The following is a 20567-nucleotide window of genomic DNA, read 5'->3' as shown; positions in this document are numbered from 1 at the left end:
ATTCACGCATAAATCCTGGGGAATAATATAACCCAGTATTCAGCGTGTCAAAGGTTGTTATCAATTTATATTCCCAAACTCTTCTGTGGTTTTGCGACTTGAAACATCTTCTGAAGAAGTTGGCACAACTGGACAGCGACATTTTCTTTCTAACCAGATGCAAGAAGGAACATCTAACTCCCAAAGGACTCTGCCTGAAGAACCCAACTCTGCACACTTACAACACTCGTTATGCACGTCTTTGCTACAGGACTTCTGAGAGACTGCGGAATCACCTTATCCACGTCTTCTACAGCAACAAGAATAAGGCCCTTGTGGAATACAAACTTTAAGAAATACACTTACAGAGGACGTGAACCTGGAAATGCAACACTTTTACACAACACTACGATACTGCCTTATACAGAACAAGGAAAAGAAACTCCAGAGACTTCGACTCAGAGCAGGCCTCTACCCAAACACGGATCAGGAGCACCCCGAGTCTGGCAGGAGGGAACAGAACCCCCAACGGGACACGGACAAAGGTAAAGTCAGCTGTGTTATCAATCTGTCATCTCACAACCCCAGTAAGGTGGAGCTCAGTGTTCTCTCCAGGGGACTTTCTTTCTGTCCCACTAAAACACTTGACAAAACAGAATTCTGTAGTGACATGGAGGAATATTTCAGAAGACTAAGACTGAAAGAATTCTTTCATGATAAAGAGGACACAGGACTTTCAAGCACACAAACACAGGATAAACTTGGGGCCAAAAAGAAGTCTGATTGGACGCCCCCTCCTGACCGCTTACCACTTTGGACAAATACATAGACTCCTTTAGGCATGCAGTGCAATCCACTATACTGGATAAGCATGGAAGTGAAACATTTAATACCAATATGCAGGAAAGAAGGGCCATCCATGCACTTAAGAGCAACAAGGAAATCACCATTAAGCCTGCAGATAAGGGTGGTGCTATAGTCCTCATGAACACATCGGACTACAAGAAAGATGCAAACAGACAGCTGACGGACACCAGATACTACACCAAACTGACACCAGATACTACACCAAACTGAATCAAGACCCGACTCAGAAATATGTGAGGAAATTGAGAAGGGTCATTAGAAGCCTGTCTGTGGGCTCCACAAAACTTCTGGACTTGATACCGGAGAACCCCAAGGTGGGAACATTCTACATGCTTCCAAAACTTCACAAAGCTGGCAACCCAGGAAGACCGATTATCTCAGGTGTGGGAACCCTCACTGAAGGAATCTCAGGATGGGTGGAAGGCATCCTCAAACCACTGGTGAGAAACACAACCAGCTACTTGTAAGACACCACGGACCTGCTGAACAAACTGTCAACCGTAGGTCCCCTCCCCAATGGCGCTATCCTGGCCACTATGGATGTGGAATCCTTGTATTCCAACATCCCACACGAGGATAGACTTCAAAGGATTATCTTTACGTGTAAACGCTCAGCATTTTAAAGCAAAAAAGTCATTAAGTTCAAACGACAATTGTTGCGTGTAAAATGAGGCTTGAGCCATTATAAGGTCTCATATCTGCAAGATTACTTGGCTTCTCCTGCTGAGAACAATGACCTGACGCCAAGAGGTGGCGCTGCAGCTCTTCCCCGTGTCGTCCTTGTGCAGTATGTATGTTTGTGTATATGTGCAGTTGGCCAGATTGTAGCCAGAGCCCCACATGTGATTACAATGGAGGACTGTTATGTAACGCAATGATGTCTCTGGCAGATCCAGCATGGAGCGTTGTGGTTGTGAACTGGTTAAACAGATAGATTATTCATAGTTTGTTGAACTAAAGCTTTCAATTTGTACTTCTCCTCCAGGTTGTCTGATGCGGGTGCCAAGTTCTCAAGTCAGGATACAGATTTGCAATTCAGTTGCCAATTTCTACAACCCACAGTCTACAAGGCTGCCGATGGATGGTAAAGCGTGTGCATTTTATGTATTATTATAGTAATTAAAGGGACCCTGCCCCACTCCCACAGCGCCATACACTAAGCTGGGGTGACAGGGACCCGGGGGATGTACTTCTTATACTCACCGCGCTGTTATCCACTGGAGATTGCACAGCGCTCTAAAATCAGACTCCTCAGATTCCCGTGCGTGCGCTCTCCCATACAAGTCTATGGCAGGGTGCATGCATGAGAACCTGAGAACGGGTCAGTATACAAAACGCATCGCCCGGCTCCCTGTCACCTCCCCTCACAGCACCATAACTGACTGGTTCCCTTTAGAATCAATCCAGAAATATGTACTTTTCATGGCTGACGTAGACTTTGTACTGGGTAATATTTAGTATAAGGCAGCTCCCTCCTACTACACTGAAGAGGAAGAGCAGCTCAGGTTGTGAACAGAGCACTTGGGAGACGTTCCATCCCCCTCAGTGATGCAGATGATGACACGGCCAGTATGTCACCAGCCCTGAAGACTGGCACCGCCACCTTGTTATGTGACCAGCATGTGACTGATGGCAAGGGTTGTATAAAAGCACCAGACCATTTTGGGGACACAGAGGACAGTGCGTGCCACATGCATAGCAGCTGGGGACATGAATGAGGCCCAAGAAAAGTTGTGCAGGTCAGCCACATGTGCGGTGGGAGCCTTGAGGGTTTATCAGACGTAAAAGGGCCCAGAAGAGAGGAACCCAGGTAGCTAAGGGCCAGATGACTGCTGGGGTCTGACTGCGCCTAAGAGGGGCCAAGTCCTAAAAAGTTTGTACCAGGATCACAAGTTATCCCCTGTCCGCAGAATAGCCACAGGATGGGGGATAACTTACTGATTGGGGGTGGTCACTGCTGAGACCCCCGCTGATCTTGAGAACGAGGGTCCTGTGTCCATCATCCTCCTCACTGCGGGCTTACTGCACCCCCTGCAGTGAGGAGGAGACTGAATGTAGCGCTGCTTGTACAAGCTTGATGCTGCTCCATTCACTTTCAATGGACTGCAGAGGATAGCCGAGTGGCAATTGCTTGTGTATTTCCATGGAGTACCAACCACGTATGTTCAGCCAACGCTCCATTCATTCTGATATCACTGCGGGGGTAGAAGTGACAAGCAGGGGAAGATATGGGACCCCCATTCTCAAGATCGGCTGCGTTCTCAGCGGTGAGACCCCCACCAATCAGCAACTTATCCCCTGTCCTGTGGATATTCTCTGGATGGGGGATAACGTGACCGTAGTACAACCCTTTTAAAAGGCCTGTGCAGCAGACTAGTGACCAAAGGCTGCTGATGACTGATGCGGCCAGGCCCAGCAAAAGCATCAGCGTATTGGAGTAGAGGCAGGTGCCCTCTTCGCTGTATCCAAAATGGCGGTAGAGAAGTGAATCCATTTGAGCAATTATCTTTGCATGTAAAAGGGCCTTAACTCACACGGGAAAATCACCTGTATGAATACACCCTAAAATCCAAACATTTCTTGGCACTGAGTCTATTGGGAGATAGAAATGTGACCATTAATTGTCACTTAGAGAGCCCCAGCCGTCATGCAGTGGTAGCTCATGTCTATAGCCGGCTAACGAAGTAGTAAATAACGCACATATGTAACTTTTCTTAATAGGTTTACAACCAACAAGCGCCACTTACAAGTTCCAGATGGCTGAAGTAGGAGGGTTGGCAGAAACCCTTGTTTTGTCTCTGGCAATAGTGGAGAACAGCCTACAAGAGAAGATGGCGTTGTTGAAAGTACTACAACTCTTATCAAGCACCGCTGGTATGTATACTGCGCCTATACGCTCGTGTGTATGACCCCATTCAGAAGAATGGGGTGCATATTTGTGTGTCTCAAAACACACATATCTCGTGTGATTTTAGCGCCCGTGTGAAGGCAGCCTAAGAGGAGCAGAAAGGAGAAACTCCAGGGGGCAAAAGAGCACAAAAATTGTATCACCGAGCAGCGGAAAAACATCTCCTGATCAGAAGGATCCAGATTCCTGTTGCTGATGGGAGCTCAGAATTTGGCACAAATGGCATAAATCAATGACCCCTTGCTGTCATCTGGTCAGAACATGTCAGCACTGCCATGTAATATAATAATAATAATCTTTATTTGTATAGCGCCAACATATTCCGCAGCGCTTACATAGACAGGGGGATACAGAAAGCCAAAAGTACAACAATTATAACAACTACAAGAAGCTTCCTGTCCGCAGGGGCCGATGTTCCTACAGAACCATTTCATCACCCAATGGAATCTACGCCACAACAAACTGCTGCGGTTTGGAAGGCCCAAAGAGGTCCAACGCGCCACTAGATGGGCAACTAATAAATATTTAGCATTAGATGAGAAGTCGCTCACTTGCTTGCTGTTCTGCTGGGAGATCTAGTTCTACATCTATGATGAAACCAGATCTGATGGGGCTCTTTATAACTGTCTTGATCTTTATATGCAGAGAACTGTACGCTTATGGCCAGAGCTAAGGCTGCCAGCAGAATCTGCTCCCGCCTCAATGACTCGGATCCCACAAGACAACTGCTTTTTCGTTCCTCTGAGATCCTGTGGAATCTACTTGAAAATGGGCCAAAGGAAGAAGTCATTACCCAGCTCAGCAACATCGAATGTATCTAGTAAGTATTGTTCCAGGCTTTACACCCTACATTATAAAGTGCTGCAGCATGGACGGTGGAAGGACAGTAAGTTGTAAGACCTCGTCGTAGTTAGGTATCTTAGCTAGGGCCACATTCAGAACATTGAAAGGCATATTCCCATCTTCTAATGTTATTGCAGACTATGCTATATAACAATATGATTAGTGGGGGGCCAAACAGGGCTAATCACATGGGGCAGCTTTGGGGCATTTTATGGCATGGGGCCATACATTTTATGGGACAATCTTAGGGAGGAACCATTAATGGCACTTTATATAGTGTACTTTGTGGGGCACTGTATATGGCACTGTGAAAAATATTGTTGGCATTCACAAAAGTGTCAGTATCCTATGTAGCAAGCTTGTTTCTGGTACTGTATCTATGCTGTAAACTTGGTCCTGTTTCCATATGTATATAGAAAACTTGGTTATATTATCATATCTATGCAGTAAGCTCACTTCTGGTAGTGTATCTATGCAGTAAACTTTTTTTCTGGTATCCTATGCACATAGTAATCTTGATTCTTGTACTGCATCTATGTAGTAAGCTTGGTTTTGTTATTGTATCTTTGTAGCAAGCTTGGCCCTGTTACTGTATCTGTGTCATAAGCTTTGCCCTGTCACTTTATCTATGAAGAAAGCTTGGTTATGTTACTGTATCAATGTAGGGAACTTGTTTCTGGTACTGTATGTATGCAGTAAACTTGGTCCTGTTTCTATATGTATGCAGTAAACTTGGTCCTGCTATCATATTTATGTAGTAAGCTTATTTCTAGTATCACAACTATGCAGGAAATCTTTGTTCTGGTATCATATCTATGTAGTTATCTTGATTCTTGCACCGCATCTATGTAATAAGCTTGGTCCTCTAACTATATTTATTAAGTCTGGTTTTGTTACTATATCTATGTAGTAAGTCTGGTTCTGGTACTGTATCTATGCAGTAAGCTTGGTTTTGTTACAATATTTTAAGAATGGTGGGAGTCCATAATCTTCATAGAGCTAAGAGCCCATGGTAGACTTAATGCGCCCCTGGTAGGAAAATCTCTTTAGCAAAAAGCAAATTCAAAATCAGCGCCTCTAAATAGTGCGATCCCTTTTGCTGTTTGATCACTTGTAATTACATCTTCTTCTAGCGCACTGAAAGATTCTTTTGTACGTCTGCTCACAAATGGCAGCAAGCACTCTGACCGACAACTGAGAAACGACCTTCTGGTAATTGCCACACTAATCGCAGAGAACAATCGCCCACCAATGATTGTAAGTACAACCTGCTTTACACTATTGGGCTGGAGGGTTTATATCAGTCCTAAGTGCCCCCGTAATATGGCATCCGACAGAAGAAATGCCCCTTTATGTAAGATTGGAACAGAATCCAACAGAAGAAGAAAAACTCTTTATGCCCCTGTATGAAATCAAAGGTACTTGGAGGTACAGCAAGTGCACATGTACTGGTATGGATGCCATATTGTAACTCAGAGGTGCCATATGGGTATGTTCATATGGGATCGACAAGTCAGCCCTTAGGTGGATTTACAACCGGCTTAGTGATTATATTCAAAGAGTGGTCATAAATGGCTGCACATCCAATTGGAAGAGTATCTCAAGGGGGGAACCACAAGGCTCTGCCCTCGGCCCAGTGTTGGCCAACATTTTTGTGATGATCTAGATGAGTGATAAATTGAGGGGAAACTGATCAAATTTGTCAACCACACAAAGCTAGGAGGAATAGATAAGAGTAGTGAAGCGAGAGATGCCTCTACGACGCTATCAAAGAGAGTTCACCTAGTTAATAGAGTTTGAGGGGGGCGCGTTATTGGAATGCGAGAAGCTGGATGGTCATATTAAAGAATTGCCCACCACTTGGGCCAGACTGTTAGGAATTATTGGGACCAGTGGTTGTGTGAGGACCCAGGATGCCCTCCACAGACCAACAGTAGAGAGAATCGTCTGATTGTCCAACAAGTAGAAGCAGCTACAACTAGTTAGTGTCCGCCATCTAGAGACAGATGGCACCATTGTTACAGGCCCCTATGTCTGCCGGAACCATTTCCAGTCACATGGCTGAAGGAGATTTGGTCTCACAGCCCCCTTTACATGTACTGCCTTTCACACCCACTGTCGCCTCCATTTGCAGTGGTCATAAACATCTAAACTGTACTGCTACTGTGTGGAACAGAGTTGTCTTGTTTGAGCACTGACGACGGCCGTGTTTGTGTCTGGAGACCTATGGGTGAGCTCCTCAATTCTTCCTTTGCTGTGGAGCGGCACACTGCCCCCACTGCTGGTGTGATGGTCTGGGGAACCTTCGCATACAACAGTTGGTCACCCCCCCCAGTGGTGGTATAAGGGGCAATGACAGCTCAGCGATATGTTCAGGACATCCTGCAGCCACATGTCTTCTTTCATGGAGGCTTCTAAGAGGCTTCCAGCAGGATAATTCTTGGACGCATACACAACAGTGTCACAGGAAAGTCTACGAAACATTGTCACACTTCCGTGGCTGCTCGGTCGCCAGATTTATAACCAATAGAACATGTACGAGACTATCCGGGAAGCCAACTTCGACAGCCTATGAGTATGCGCAATCTAGAGGCTCATTTACAGCAAATGTGGAGCGATATGCTACAGAATACCAGATAGAACCTGTATGCCTCCATGCCTGCCCGTATCACACCTTTCATCCCAACTAGAGGTAGTCCAACAGGATACTAAAGCCTCCATGCCCACCCATCTCATTTCTTGTATGCAAGCTAAAGGCGACCCAACAAGGTACTAGAGCCTCCATGCTGGCCTGTATCACATATTGTATCCAAGCTATACGTGGCTCAACAGGATATGAAAGTCTCCATGCCTGCCCGTATCAGATCTTGTATCTAAGCTAGAGGTGGTACAACAGGGTACTAGAGCCTCCATGCCTGCCTGTATCACATCTTGTATCTAAGCTAGAGGTGGTACAACAGGGTACTAGAGCCTCCATGCTCGCCCCCTAGAAATCTTGTATCCAAGCTAGAGGTGGTACAACAGGGTACTAGAGCCTCCATGCCCACCCGTATCACATCTTGTATGTAAGCTAGAGGTGGCCCTACAGGGTACTAGAGCCTCCCTGTCCGCCCGTATCACATCTTGTATCCAAGCTAGAGGCAGTACAACAGGTTACTAGAGCCTCCATGTCCGCCCGTATCACATCTTGTATCCAAGTGAATGGCGGTACAACAGGATAGTAGAGCCTTCCTTTAAGGGTTCAGTTTTTCATAATAAGTGATGTTTTTGCTCTGATTTTTTAATTACTTACTTATAACAACGTTACAATCACACACAGAAAGTTTCATTTGATTCTGACAACTTCTATGGGAGAGATTGGTTTTGACAATTTGTATCAAATGTTCTACAAAATACATTGGCAGATACATAAGTATACATTATAATATGTCTTATTATTGCGTTTTCCTTCAGGAAAGTGGATTTGCTAAGCAGCTGATCTTATTTGCAACATTCTCAGAAGGTGCGTGTTGAATGTTAGTGCATGGACCGCAGTCATATGATAACAGGCTATCCACATTGTCTTCTGCACCATCCGTTTTACATACGGAATACATAAGTGTGTCTTTGCTTGACTGTGGGTCTCCGGACCCAAACTTGGAGCATCATACGCACTGAATTCAGGTCCGGAGAACCGCGGTCAGGCGAGGACACTCATGAATTCCGAACTTGAAACGGATGGAAGAAAAGCAGTGTAGTTAGTCCCTAATTGTAATAATTCTTTTCAGACTAGGCAGAGGTGAAGTGAAAAGGGTCAGAGCATCATTTAGCTGAATATAGCAGAATATTATCTGTGGCTCCACGTGTGCGATCATTCTCTTTTACAACTCCATTTCCAAAAAGTTGGATCGCTGTGTAAAATGTAAAGAAATGTAAACTATAAAAAAATGCAAAGATTTGGAACTTTCATCTAACCATATTTTATTCACAATAGAACATGGAACACATACCAGGAGGGGGAAGGGAGACATTTTTTTCATTTCATAAAAAAAAATTAACTCTTCTAGAAATTGATGGCAGCAACACATCTCACAAAAGTTGGGCAGGGCCATGACTAGCATCCCCTCTTTCTACAACAGTCTGTAAACGACTGGGAAGTGAGGAGACCAATTGCTGTTGTGATGGATGCAGTATGTGGTTTGGTATTATCTTGCTGAAATATGCAAGGGGATTGAACCCGGGACCTCCTGTACTCCAGCCAGCAGCTCTCCCTGCTGAGCCATCCAGCCCTTTGGAGAGTTCCCCTGCGTGGCCTTCTCTGATTTAGAGGAACATCGCAGGCATGTCCGGGTTGTCTTGCAATGACTCCAAAAGAATCATCTCTACATCAAACTAGAGAAGTGTAAGTTTGAACAAGCCCAGATGCAATTCCTGGGATATATTATCTCTCCAGACAGCCTGAGTATAGACCCCTGCAATATTAAAGCCATCATGGATTAGCCCATTCCAAGAAATGTAAAGGATGTAAAGTGCCTTATTGGATTTGCAAATTTCTACAGAAGATTTATTAAGGTCATTTCGCCTATCACCTCCCTCAAAGAAAGCACAAGCGTTTTCCTAGTCCCCGAGGCACAGGTCACTTTAGAGAAACTGAAAACTCTGTTCACTTCGGCACTGGTGTCGATCCACCCAATACCAGAATTGCTTTTTGTTGTTGAGATAGACACCTCCGACTCTGCAGTGGGAGCTATCCTGTCACAATGAGTCAGAGATAGGATGCAACTACATCCTTGTGCATTTCTGTTGTATACCTTATCACCCGCAAAGACAAACTATGATGTCGGGAACAAAGAGCGTCTGGCCATCAGGGTCGCTTTCACCAAATGGAGACACCTCCTGGCAGCAGCCCTTTATTCAGTAACCGTTCTTACTGGCCATAAGAACTTAGAATTTCTCCGTACAGCGAAGAGGTTATCGCCGAGACAAGCACAATGGGCCCTGTTTTTTTCCAGGTTCAACTTTGTCATGTCCTACTGACCCAGTTCCAGAAATGGCAAGGCTGATGCCTTCTCCAGGATTTTTCGGAGTCTGAAGAGGGGTCAAACACAGACTGCACTATTCTGTTCCCAAGAAATGTTGTAGATATTCTGCATTCAGAAAACCTACTAGCAAGGTTTAAAGAAGGATACGAAAATTACCCTTTCCTGAGTCATCCCTCTAAGGATGTGGAGCTTGTTTTAAAGAATGGACTGTGGATGCGAAAAGACCAACTATATGTTCCTGAGGCTGGTGGACTCGAAGTCCTTAGACTGGTCCATGACTCCAAGCTTGCTGGTCACCTTGAGATCACAAAAATGTGCAGGAGGGATGTGAAGAAGTATGTCACCTTTTGCGACACATGTGCTTGGAACAAGACTCCACGGGCTCTCCCTCTGGGTTATCTACAACCATTTCCAGTTCCATCCAGGCCATGGGGACCTATATCTATGGACTTCATTGTTGATATGCCCCTCTCAAAAGGAATCAGTACCATTCTTGTCATCGATGATCATCTTACGAAGATTGCCCACTTCATTTGCATAAACAGAATTCCCTTGGCCGAGCACACCGCAGAATTGATGATTCTGGAAGTTTTCAAACTACATGGAATTCCTGATGAATTCCTGGGATTCAGTTCACATCAAAGTTCTGGAAACACTTCTGTACACACCTGGGAACTACCATAATCTATCTTCTGCCTTTCAATCCCAGTCTTAGGCCTCCTTCCCACGAGCGTGACGGGCTCCGCAGCGTAATATTCCGCTGTGAAGCCCGTCACGGCGCCCCCCAGAGCCCCTATACTTACCTGCGGGAGATAGCGTGAAATCGCTTCCCCGCCCACCGCCGCGCGTCACCGCCCGTCACCGCCCACCACCGCCGCGTCACCGAGCGTGTCACGTGACGCGGCCGGCCGCGTCACGTGACGCGGCCGGCCGCGTCATTTGGCGTCATATGACGCGCGGCGGTGGGCGGGAAAGCGTTTTTTCACGCTATCTCCCGCTGGTTACAGCGGGAGATAGCGTGAACGGACGGCTTCCATTGACTGCAATGGAAGCCGTCAGTGCGTACAGCCCGTCCTCACCCGCAGAAAATAGAGCATGCTGCGGGTGAGGACGGGAGAAATCGCGGTGCGTAATTCCGCGGTGGAATTACGCATCGTGAGCATTGTGCTATTAGGTTCAATAGAACCTAATAGCAGCGGGCAACGCAGCGGATTTTCGCCGCGAATTACGCGGCGGAAATCCGTTCGTGGGAAGGAGGCCTAATAGTCCCTTTCTAGATGTGTAAACTGTCCATTCCATAGGCACTAATGTGACCCCATACCATCAGAGATGCAAAACTGTGTGCTAATAACAGCAGGACATGGCGTCCGTGGTTTCCAAAAAGAATTTCAAATGTCATTCACCTGACTATAGAACAGTAGTTTTCCATTTTGCTTCAGTCCACTTTAAATTAGCTTTGCCCCAGAGAAGACGCTGGGGCTTCTGGATTGTGTATATGTGTATATGGCTTCTTCTTTGCATATTAAAGCTGTAACTTGTATTTCTGGATTGCACGGCATACTGTGTTCACAAACAATGATTTCTGGAAGTATTCCTGAGCCCATGCCATGATTTGCATTACAGAATCATGTCTGTTTTTAATGCAGGGACGCCTGAGGGCCCATAGATTTCGAGCATCCAATATTGACCATTTGTCTTGTCCTTTGTACACATGAATTTCTGCAGATTCTCTGAATCTTTTGATGACATTATGTACTGTAGATGGTGAGATATTCAAATTCATCACAATTTTACATTCAAGAATGTTTTTTTAAAATTGTTTGACAATTTTTAGACAGTTTTTCACAGATTGGTGACTTCTGACCAGTTTTGCTCCTGAGAGACTCTGCCTCTCTAACATGCTCTTTTTAAACACAGTCATGTGACTTAGAAGAAAATTGATCCTCCAACTGCTTTTCATTAGTATCACTTTTCTAGCCTTTTGTTTACCCTGTCCTAACTTTTGTGGGAGGTGTTGCTGCCATTAATTCCTAAATTAATTAGTTTTAAAAAAAAATTGAAAAATGTCTCCTTCTCACCTTCTGATATGTGTTCTATTATGAATAAAATATGGTTATATGAGACTTCAGAATCACTGCATGGGGGAAATACCGAAACCGCTAAGTGACAACTGTCTCCAATCAGACATTTATGTCTTGAAGGGGTTGTTTGGTTATCGGACAACTGTCTTAAAATAACAAAAAGAGCAGTACTTACCCATCCTCTGCTGCAGGAAGATGACGTCATTAGAGATCACCTGACTGCTGCAACCAATCAGAGTCTACAGCATCACCGCCTGTTCTCCTGGTATCAGCGCTCACATCCTCGGCGCCATTACGCTTGAAGGTCAAAACAGCCTCTGATTCCACTGAAGTCATGTTCCACAACATAGTGACATAGTATGCAAAGCCGAAAAAAGACATATGTCCATCCAGTTCAGCCTATTAACCCCCAATGTTGATCCAGAGAAAGGCAAAAAAAGACAATGATCTAGAAGCCGATTTTTCCCCATTTAAGGGAAAAAAATTCCTTCCTGACTCCAATCTGGCAATCGTAATAATCTGTGGATCACCGACCAATGATTATAACATACAATATTATATCACGTAAGAAAGGCGTCCAGCCCCTCTTGAACTCTTTTATCGAATTTTCCATCACCGCATCCTCAGGGCTCTTACTCACGAGGAGATACACGGCAACTGCATTTTTACGCCCGCTCCGTAAAAGCGTCTGAATGAGCATAAAAATGCAAAAATGCCTCCCCCTCCCTTCTCTTTCCCTGCTCCCATAGGAGTCTTTAGGACCCGCCAGCGTATATTGGCCAAAACATAGTTCCAGAACTATGTTTTGACTGAGCATATATGCGCCGGCCATGTATATGTTCTTTTTTTCACGCTGCCGGTGTACTTACGTGCCGTATAATCGCCCGTGTGAACGAATGTATTGCGAACCAATGCTTCACGTGGGTAGCGTATATACGCCCGGGCATGAAAACACATCGTATATGTGCTTGTGGGAATGAAGCCTCAGGCAGAGAGTTCCATAGTCTCACTGCTCTTACAGTAAAGAACCTATTCTTCTATGTTGGTGTAGAAACATTCATTGAAGGAGTTCTTTACAATCACCTGGAGGATGGCAGGGCAATAGCACTGGATTCCCATGGCAGAGAATGGGTAATGTCTGTTCTTTTTGTTATTTTGAGAGACTTAGAGCTATTGCAGCAATGTTGTCCAGTAACCAGGCAAACCCTTTAAGGCCCTTTTACATGGACCAATAATCAGATATGAACGTTTACCCAAACAGTCATTAATTGATCTTTGGTCAATATGCCAGCAATTACCTGATAAGCAATCACTCAATGCTGACTTGTCAAGAGCACGACCCTTCCAGTGAATATGGGGATGTCCTGCCGACAAATGCATGTTCATCGTCATATTTGCAATCGTCTGCCCATGTAACATCTACCTAACCAGCACTGATCTGCAGGCTATTTGTGATCGGCACCTGTTACTACAGGCAATAATCGCCCCTTATGCTAGCAATCTGCCATGGATTTCTCTAATGGGAAACCCCTTTATGTCTTATTGAAGGGCTTGTACCGGAATTACAAATGATCCCATATGCCCTCTATATGTATTTAACCCCTTGCAAATGCTTACAACATTGTGATATTAAACATAAGTCTTTCTGCTGTAACCATGGTTACTTATGTATCGATTTCTCATGTTTCCAGTTAAAAGTCACAACCCATTAGTGAGAAACCTAAAGCTTTTACATAACCACGAAGACTTTGAGATGAAGAAACTGCTGTTCAACATGTTGGTGGTGTTATCAAAGGATTTGTCAACAGTCCAGGTGATGAATACTGTCTGTCACACTCTGGAGGTCTCCTCTGTGTATTGTACTGTCTTCCATGCAGAGCAGCCCCTGTCTGATGTCTATCAGGTGCCATCTGAATGGTACTTTCACTTTCAAACATTTCCATGATGCATTACCACTAGCTAATGCTGAGCTGATACCATTTCTGCCTGCTGGGTGGACAGTGTATTTATCATTACCTTCCATAGTCACCTAAATAAGCTAGCCATAAGTATACAGTTAGGAGACTGAACTATCATCTCCTTCATTATAACTAGGGGTTTCACAATGTGATCACATGACCCAACTAAAGGAATACCTAAGCAAGGTAAAACTAGCTGATTTATATGTACTATGGGAATAGCTACATAATAAAAGACAAACAAATTCAGAGGACTGCTTCTTTAATACTGTTGCCAACATATCCCCCACTCGTATGGGGAAGTGTGCTGCCAATAACAATGATTTTGGTGCCGCATAAAAGATGTGATCACCTGATGAACAAGCGTTTGCTTGGTCGTCAGGTGATCAGCAGCACCTTCACACGGCCTGATGATGACTCTTGTCTGATCATTGGGCCATATAAAAGGCCCTTTAGGCTCTGTTCACATCTGCATATGAATAGCATGATGCAGTGCTGGATCCATTGTATGATAGCCATCACCAGCGCCTGACAGACACCATTGACTTGCAATGGGTTCCTCCTAGGCACCTGCTGCAGCAGAGGCTCCAAATGCAGCTTCTGATATATGTGTGATCATGCTGTGTTGCAGACTCCTTCACATGTGACGGAAAAGATAGCACTTCGTGATTTTTCTCTTAAAGGTAATGTGCAACTCAACGGACCCCATCGGAAGTCAGTGGGGTCCATCATCAGCGGTGGTTCTCTGCTATGTGTCGGCTTCATAAAGCCTTGTGCTTTATATGTGAAAACGGAAGCCATGGAGCAGACGTGAAAAAGCCTAAACTGGGCTTGCAGATTGTCACCAGAGATGTGATAGGTGTCAATATTTATATACGGACCAACTAATTAATTAATTTTTCAAGACAGCTGTAATTTTGCCCTTAAAAGTACAAATTACTGAGCTTCACAATCTAGAGTCCTGTAGAGGAGGTCTTGGCCTTCTCATTCCTGAGCGGCTTGAATTTTTTTTTTGCCCTGCCCGTCATAACAAAAAACTATATGTATTGCACTGATAAGCAGTCTACCTGTATTCTGCTTGTGAAGAGCGCAACAAGATACAGTAGCAGCCTACCCACACCAGAGCAGCTCAGTCAATAAATACTGTACCAAAACCAAGCTCCTAAAATAAATACAGCACTAGAACCAAACCCAGTACATAAATACTGCACTAGGACAAGCTTATAACATAAATACAGCCCTGTTACCAAGCTTAGTACATAAATACTGCACTAGGACAAGCTTATAACATAAATACAGCCCTGTTACCAAGCCTAGTACATAAATACAGAACCGAACTAAGTACAGATAGTCCCCTACTAACAAACAGGTTCCGTTCCAGGAAGCTGTTTGTAAGTGTATTTGTTTGTATGTCCATACATTGGGTTTGTTTGGAGGGACATCGAAGGTAGAGCCGAGGTATTGCATTATATGTTAGGAAAACCTTAATCTCCACCGAGATTCAAGCTTCAGAGCTGGGAGTTCTGTAGAAACTGTTTGGGTAAGAATACAAGGAGAGAACAACAGAAAGGACCCCATTGTAGGCATTTACTATAGGCTGCCTGGACAAGCAGAAGATATGGAGGACCTCTGTCTACATCAGATGGCCAAGCTCTCAAAGAAGCCCAACATAGTGATCATGGGAGATTTTACCGATCCAGACATTTGTTGGGAATCTCTCAGGTAAAAGTAATGGATCCAACAGATTCTTATCCGCTCTTGCTGACAACTTTATCTTCCAGAAGGTAGCAGATCCCCTTGTTTTCTCTTCTATCTTGGACCTAATTCTTACCAACAGGGAGGGAATGGTTGAGGGAGTAAGGGTGGCTGTGACCTTAGGAGGCAGTGATCATGATATCCATGGATGTTGGATAACAAGGGGAGGAAGACCTAAGAAGACTCAGACCTCAAAATTGGATTTCAGAAAGGCAGATTTTAATGGACTCAGAAAGAGGAGAGGAAGAATCCAATGGCTGGATGTTCTTAAGGACAGAAATGTCCAAGAAGGGAAATATTGGGAAATGAGATTCTCAAAGCACAACCGTTACCAATCCCTAAAAGAAGGAAGAATGGGAAGCATTTAAAGAGACCCGGATGGATGAACACAGAACGTGCACACATGTTAGAGGAAGAAAAATATGTTTATCAAATGGAAAGAGGAGGGAATATCTAAAGAAGAATATAATGGGGTCTGCAGAAACTGTAGGGCAAGTGTCAGAAAAGCTAATAATAAATTGAGGCTTGCAACAGAGACCAAAAGCAATAAAAAAGGATTTGGGGGTCAAAAGCAAAAGAAAAGTCACAGATGCCATTGGATGCTTACAAGAGGAGTATGGTGAATTGGTTAAGAATGATGTTGAGAAGGCTGAACTTTTAAATTCCTATGTTGTATCTGTTTTCTCTCAGAAAGTAGATGGAACATCAACTGATCTTCCCTGTGCTATTGGGGGAATAAAGGCTATCTGTAAGCAGAGAGATAGTGAGGGAACACTTAGCTAACTTACATGAATTCAAGTCTCAAGGTCCAGATGAATTACATCCTAGGATACTAAAGGAAGCAGCAGAGGTAATTGCTAAGCCACTCGCCATAATCTGTGAAAATTCCTGGAGAACAGGAGAAGTCCCAGAAGATTGGAAAAGGGCAAATGTTGTCCTTATCTTCAAAAAAGGGAAGAAGGTGGATCCAGGAAACTACAGGCCGGTGAGCCTGACTTCTGTACCGGGAAAGAACTTTGAGCAAATTATTATACAACATGTATGCAAGTACTTGGATGAAAATGGAGTAATTAACCAGAGCCAGCATGGGTTTGTAACAAACAAGTCATGCCAGACGAATCTCATTTTTTTCTATGACACATTCACCAACTGGGTTGATCAGGGAAATGCGGTGGATATAGTATATCTTGACTTTAGTAAAGCATTTGACAAAATATCTCATACCATACTTATTGAAAAAATGACCAAATATGGGATTGACAAGGCAACTGTTAGGTGGATTCATAACTGGCTGAGTGATCGTACTCAAAGAGGGGTCATAAATGGCTGCACATCCAAGTGGAAGAATGTATCAAGTGGGGTACCACAAGGCTCTGTCCTGGGCCCAGTGTTGTTCAACATTGTTATAAATGATCTGGAGGAGGGAATTGATGGGAAACTGACCAAATTTGCCGATGACACAAAGCTAGGAGGGATAGCTAACGCTAGAGGAGAGAGGGAGAAGATTCAAAAAGATCTAGAAAAGCTTGAACAGTGAACAGCGACTAACAGAATGGTATTTAACAAGGATAAACGCAAAGTCCTACATCTGGGCAAGAAAAATGAAGAAAAGCACATACAGAATGGGAGGAATCGGGCTAAGCAGCACATGTGAAAAAGACTTGGGTATACTAATAGATCATAGACTGAACGTGAGTCAACAATGTGATGCAGCAGCCAAAAAGGCAAACACAATTCTGGGATGTATTAAGAGAAGCATAGAGTCTAGATCACGTGAGGTCATTATCCCCCTCTACTCTTCCTTAGTCAGACCTCATCTGGAATACTAGGTCCAGTTCTGGGCACCCCACTTTAAAATAGACAAAGGCAAACTGGAGCAAGTTCAGAGAAGAGTTACCAAGATGGTGAGCGGTCTGCAAATCATGTCCTGTGAGGAACGGTTAAAGGATCTGGGAATGTTTAGCTTGCAGAAGAGAAGGCTGAGAGGAGACTTAATAGCTGTCTACAAATATCTGAAGGGCTGTCACAGTGCAGAGGGATCAGCCCTATTCTCATCTGCACAAGGAAAGACTGGAAGCAAGGGGATGAAACTGAAAAGGAGGAGACACAGATTAGATATTAGACAGTGAGGGGGGATCAATGAGTGGAACAGGTTGCCATGGGAGGTTGTGAATTCTCCTTCAAACAAAGGCTGGACAAATATCTGTCTGGGATGATTTAGTGAATCCTGCACTGAGCAGGGGGTTGGACCCAAATGACCCTGGAGGTCCCTTCCAACTCTACTATTTTATGAACGTGGGTGTCGGCTGTTTCTTACAGACAGCACCCGCCAACAGCAGCTCCGATAAGCCGCACCGCTCATTGGAGCTGTTAACCCTTTAAATGCCACTGTTTTGTGACGTTTTGTAGACTGGCTGCACGCTCTCAGACCTGTCAAGAATCGATCAATCTCACTCCCATATATAGAATAAGAGAGCAGAAAAACAAAACAAAATTCTCAAACCAAAACCTCTTTATATAGATTTGCTCAACTCCCTGTTTTTTCCTTTAATCTTTCATTAGCATTTCTGATAGCGGCATTTAAATGCTCCGATGTTCGGGAGTTTTGCACTGCCCCATATGATAAGATCGTTGGTTGCTGCGTGGTTGCCATGGGAGCCAGGGGCCTTCTAAAAGGCCCCAGGGCTGCCTATGCAGAGTGTCTATCAAGCCGTGCCTATGGCATGGCTTAATAGAGTGCCTGTCTGAACTTTGTTCGTATGTAGCGAAGTTCATAACTCGAACCTTCACAAGTAGGGGACTATCTGTATATCAATACTGCACCAGAACCAAGCTCAGTACATAAATACAGCCACGTTAGCAAGCTCAGTACATAAATACAACACTAGAACCAAAGTCACAATATAAATACAGTTGTGTTGCGGGGCGCCGATGGTCTGACAGTGGTGCCTGGGAATATTGGAGGGGAGGAGACGGAACCAGGAGGAGGGTAGTTCATGTAGCTGCACAAGGAGCTGGTGCACACGGGATGATCTTCTGGCCAGGCGGACCTAAAGGTGATTGCCTCCAGCTTACAACAACTTGCCCCCTCCATCTTCCCCACAAGCTGGTGGCTTGTGCCCTATGCATCCACATGGGTCACACATAGCTAGGGCAGGTAATGCTTAATGGTTGCATGATGATGAAGGCCTCCTTCATCTGTACCGATAGCCATATGACAAAGGTTGACAATGATAAAAGTGCTCCTGGAGTCAGTCCTCGGATCTGTATGTCGGCTTATAGACGTTGTCTGATGATTGTGACGCCTCCTATGACATCCGCCCTGCAGTGACCATTCTGCCTTGTGATGACTGTTTTCTTTGTGTCGTGTCTAGCTGCTCTGTGATGGAAAAGTGGTCTTGGCCCTGTTTAACTATGTCAAAGGAAATGAAAAACCTGGAGCCCACGACTGGCCAGCGGCTCGCTATGAGGATTTACAGCTCCATGCAATCGCTACCCTGTGCTCTGTGGCTCCTCTACTGGTGGAGGACTATATGACTTGTCAGGGTAACACACGCATTCTTCTTTTTCTGGAGTGGTGCTGCAGCCAAGGTGGGACCGGCTTCTTGTGTATTTTATGTCTATTTATGTGTTCTATGGACTGACCGGTCAGAGGTCACTCTTTCTGATACACAGCTCCAAATCCCCTGCTCGGCCCCAGCTGTAGTAACGTCCTGGTTGCCCATTGCCACTTTGAGGGGCGCTTACTGCATTCTGTTATACATTGTCGTCACACACACCCCTAACAGTTTTGTCATGTTCCTATACTGCAGCGTGGCATTTAGATTCTCCTACATGAAATTACTATAATGGTCCTCAATGTAAAAGCCGACAGATCAACAAGTAGACACTGCAGACCCTGACCAATGAGAAATGTTGGGAGACTTTAGTTCTGAAGTTTGCAGAATAGTGAGCTCAGCTCTGGAGTATAATACAGGATGTAACTCAGGATCAGTACAGGATACGTAATGCATGTACACAGTGACTCCACCAGCAGAATAGTGAGTGCAGCTCTGGGGTATAATACAGGATGTAACTCAGGATCAGCACAGGATAAGTAATGAACGTACAGTGACTCCACCAGCAGAATAGTGAGTGCAGCTCTGGAGTATAATACAGGATGTAACTCAGCATCAGTACAGGATAAGTAATGAACGTACACAGTGACCCCACCAGCAGAATAGTGAGTGCAGCTCAGGGGTATAATACAGGATGTAACTCAGGATCAGTACAGGATAAGTAATGAACGTACACAGTGACTCCACCAGCAGAATAGTGAGTGCAGCTCTGGAGTATAATACAGGATGTAACTCAGCATCAGTACAGGATAAGTAATGAACGTACACAGTGACTCCACCAGCAGAATAGTGAGTGCAGCTCTGGAGTATAATACAGGATGTAACTCAGTATCAGTACAGGATAAGTAATGTATGTACACAGTGACTCCACCAGCAGAATAGTGAGTGCAGCTCTGCAGTATAATACAGGATGTAACTCAGCATCAGTACAGGATAAGTAATGTATGTACACAGTGACTCCACCAGCAGAATAGTGAGTGCAACTCTGGGGTATAATACAGGATGTACCTCAGGAGCAGTACAGGATAAGTAATGTATGTACACAGTTACTCCACCAGCAGAGCAGTGAGTGCAGCTCTGGAGTATAATACAGGATGTAACTCAGGATCAGTACAGGATAAGTAATGTATGTACACAGTGACTCCACCAGCAGAATAGTGAGTGCAGCTGTGGAGTATAATACAGGATGTAACTCAGCATCAGTACAGGATAAGTAATGTATGTACACAGTGACTCCACCAGCAGAATAGTGAGTGCAGCTCTGGGGTATAATACAGGATGTAGCTCAGGATCAGTACAGGATAAGTAATGTATGTACACAGTGACTGCACCAGCAGAATAGTGAGTGCAGCTCTGGGGTATAATACAGGATGTAGCTCAGGATCAGTACAGGATAAGTAATGTATGTACACAGTGACTCCAGCAGAATAGTGAGTGCAGCTCTGGAGTATAATACAGGGTGTAACTCAGGATCAGTACAGGATAAGTAATGTATGTACACAGTGACTCCACCAGCAGAATAGTGAGTGCAGCTCTGG

The 20567-nt window shown here is 44.6% G+C and overlaps 1 protein-coding gene across 2 annotated transcripts in view; it reads left to right on the top strand.

Moving 5' to 3' along the window:
• Nucleotides 1-20567, top strand: part of CFAP69 (cilia and flagella associated protein 69) — a 60136-nt gene that overhangs the window by 9405 nt on the left and 30164 nt on the right. For both annotated transcript variants that reach the window (XM_066584654.1, XM_066584653.1), the window contains exons 6-12: nt 1832-1930; nt 3568-3720; nt 4400-4574; nt 5731-5854; nt 8051-8099; nt 13391-13512; nt 18787-19003. In XM_066584654.1, the coding sequence (XP_066440751.1) occupies nt 1832-1930; nt 3568-3720; nt 4400-4574; nt 5731-5854; nt 8051-8099; nt 13391-13512; nt 18787-19003 (939 nt within the window). The remainder of the gene's footprint in view (nt 1-1831; nt 1931-3567; nt 3721-4399; nt 4575-5730; nt 5855-8050; nt 8100-13390; nt 13513-18786; nt 19004-20567) is intronic.

The sequence above is a fragment of the Eleutherodactylus coqui genome, chromosome 12 (genome assembly GCF_035609145.1).
Source record: "Eleutherodactylus coqui strain aEleCoq1 chromosome 12, aEleCoq1.hap1, whole genome shotgun sequence".
NCBI lineage: Eukaryota > Metazoa > Chordata > Amphibia > Anura > Eleutherodactylidae > Eleutherodactylus > Eleutherodactylus coqui.
The sequence above is the reverse complement of the archived record's forward strand: the minus strand, read 5'-3'. Positions and strand labels throughout refer to the sequence as shown.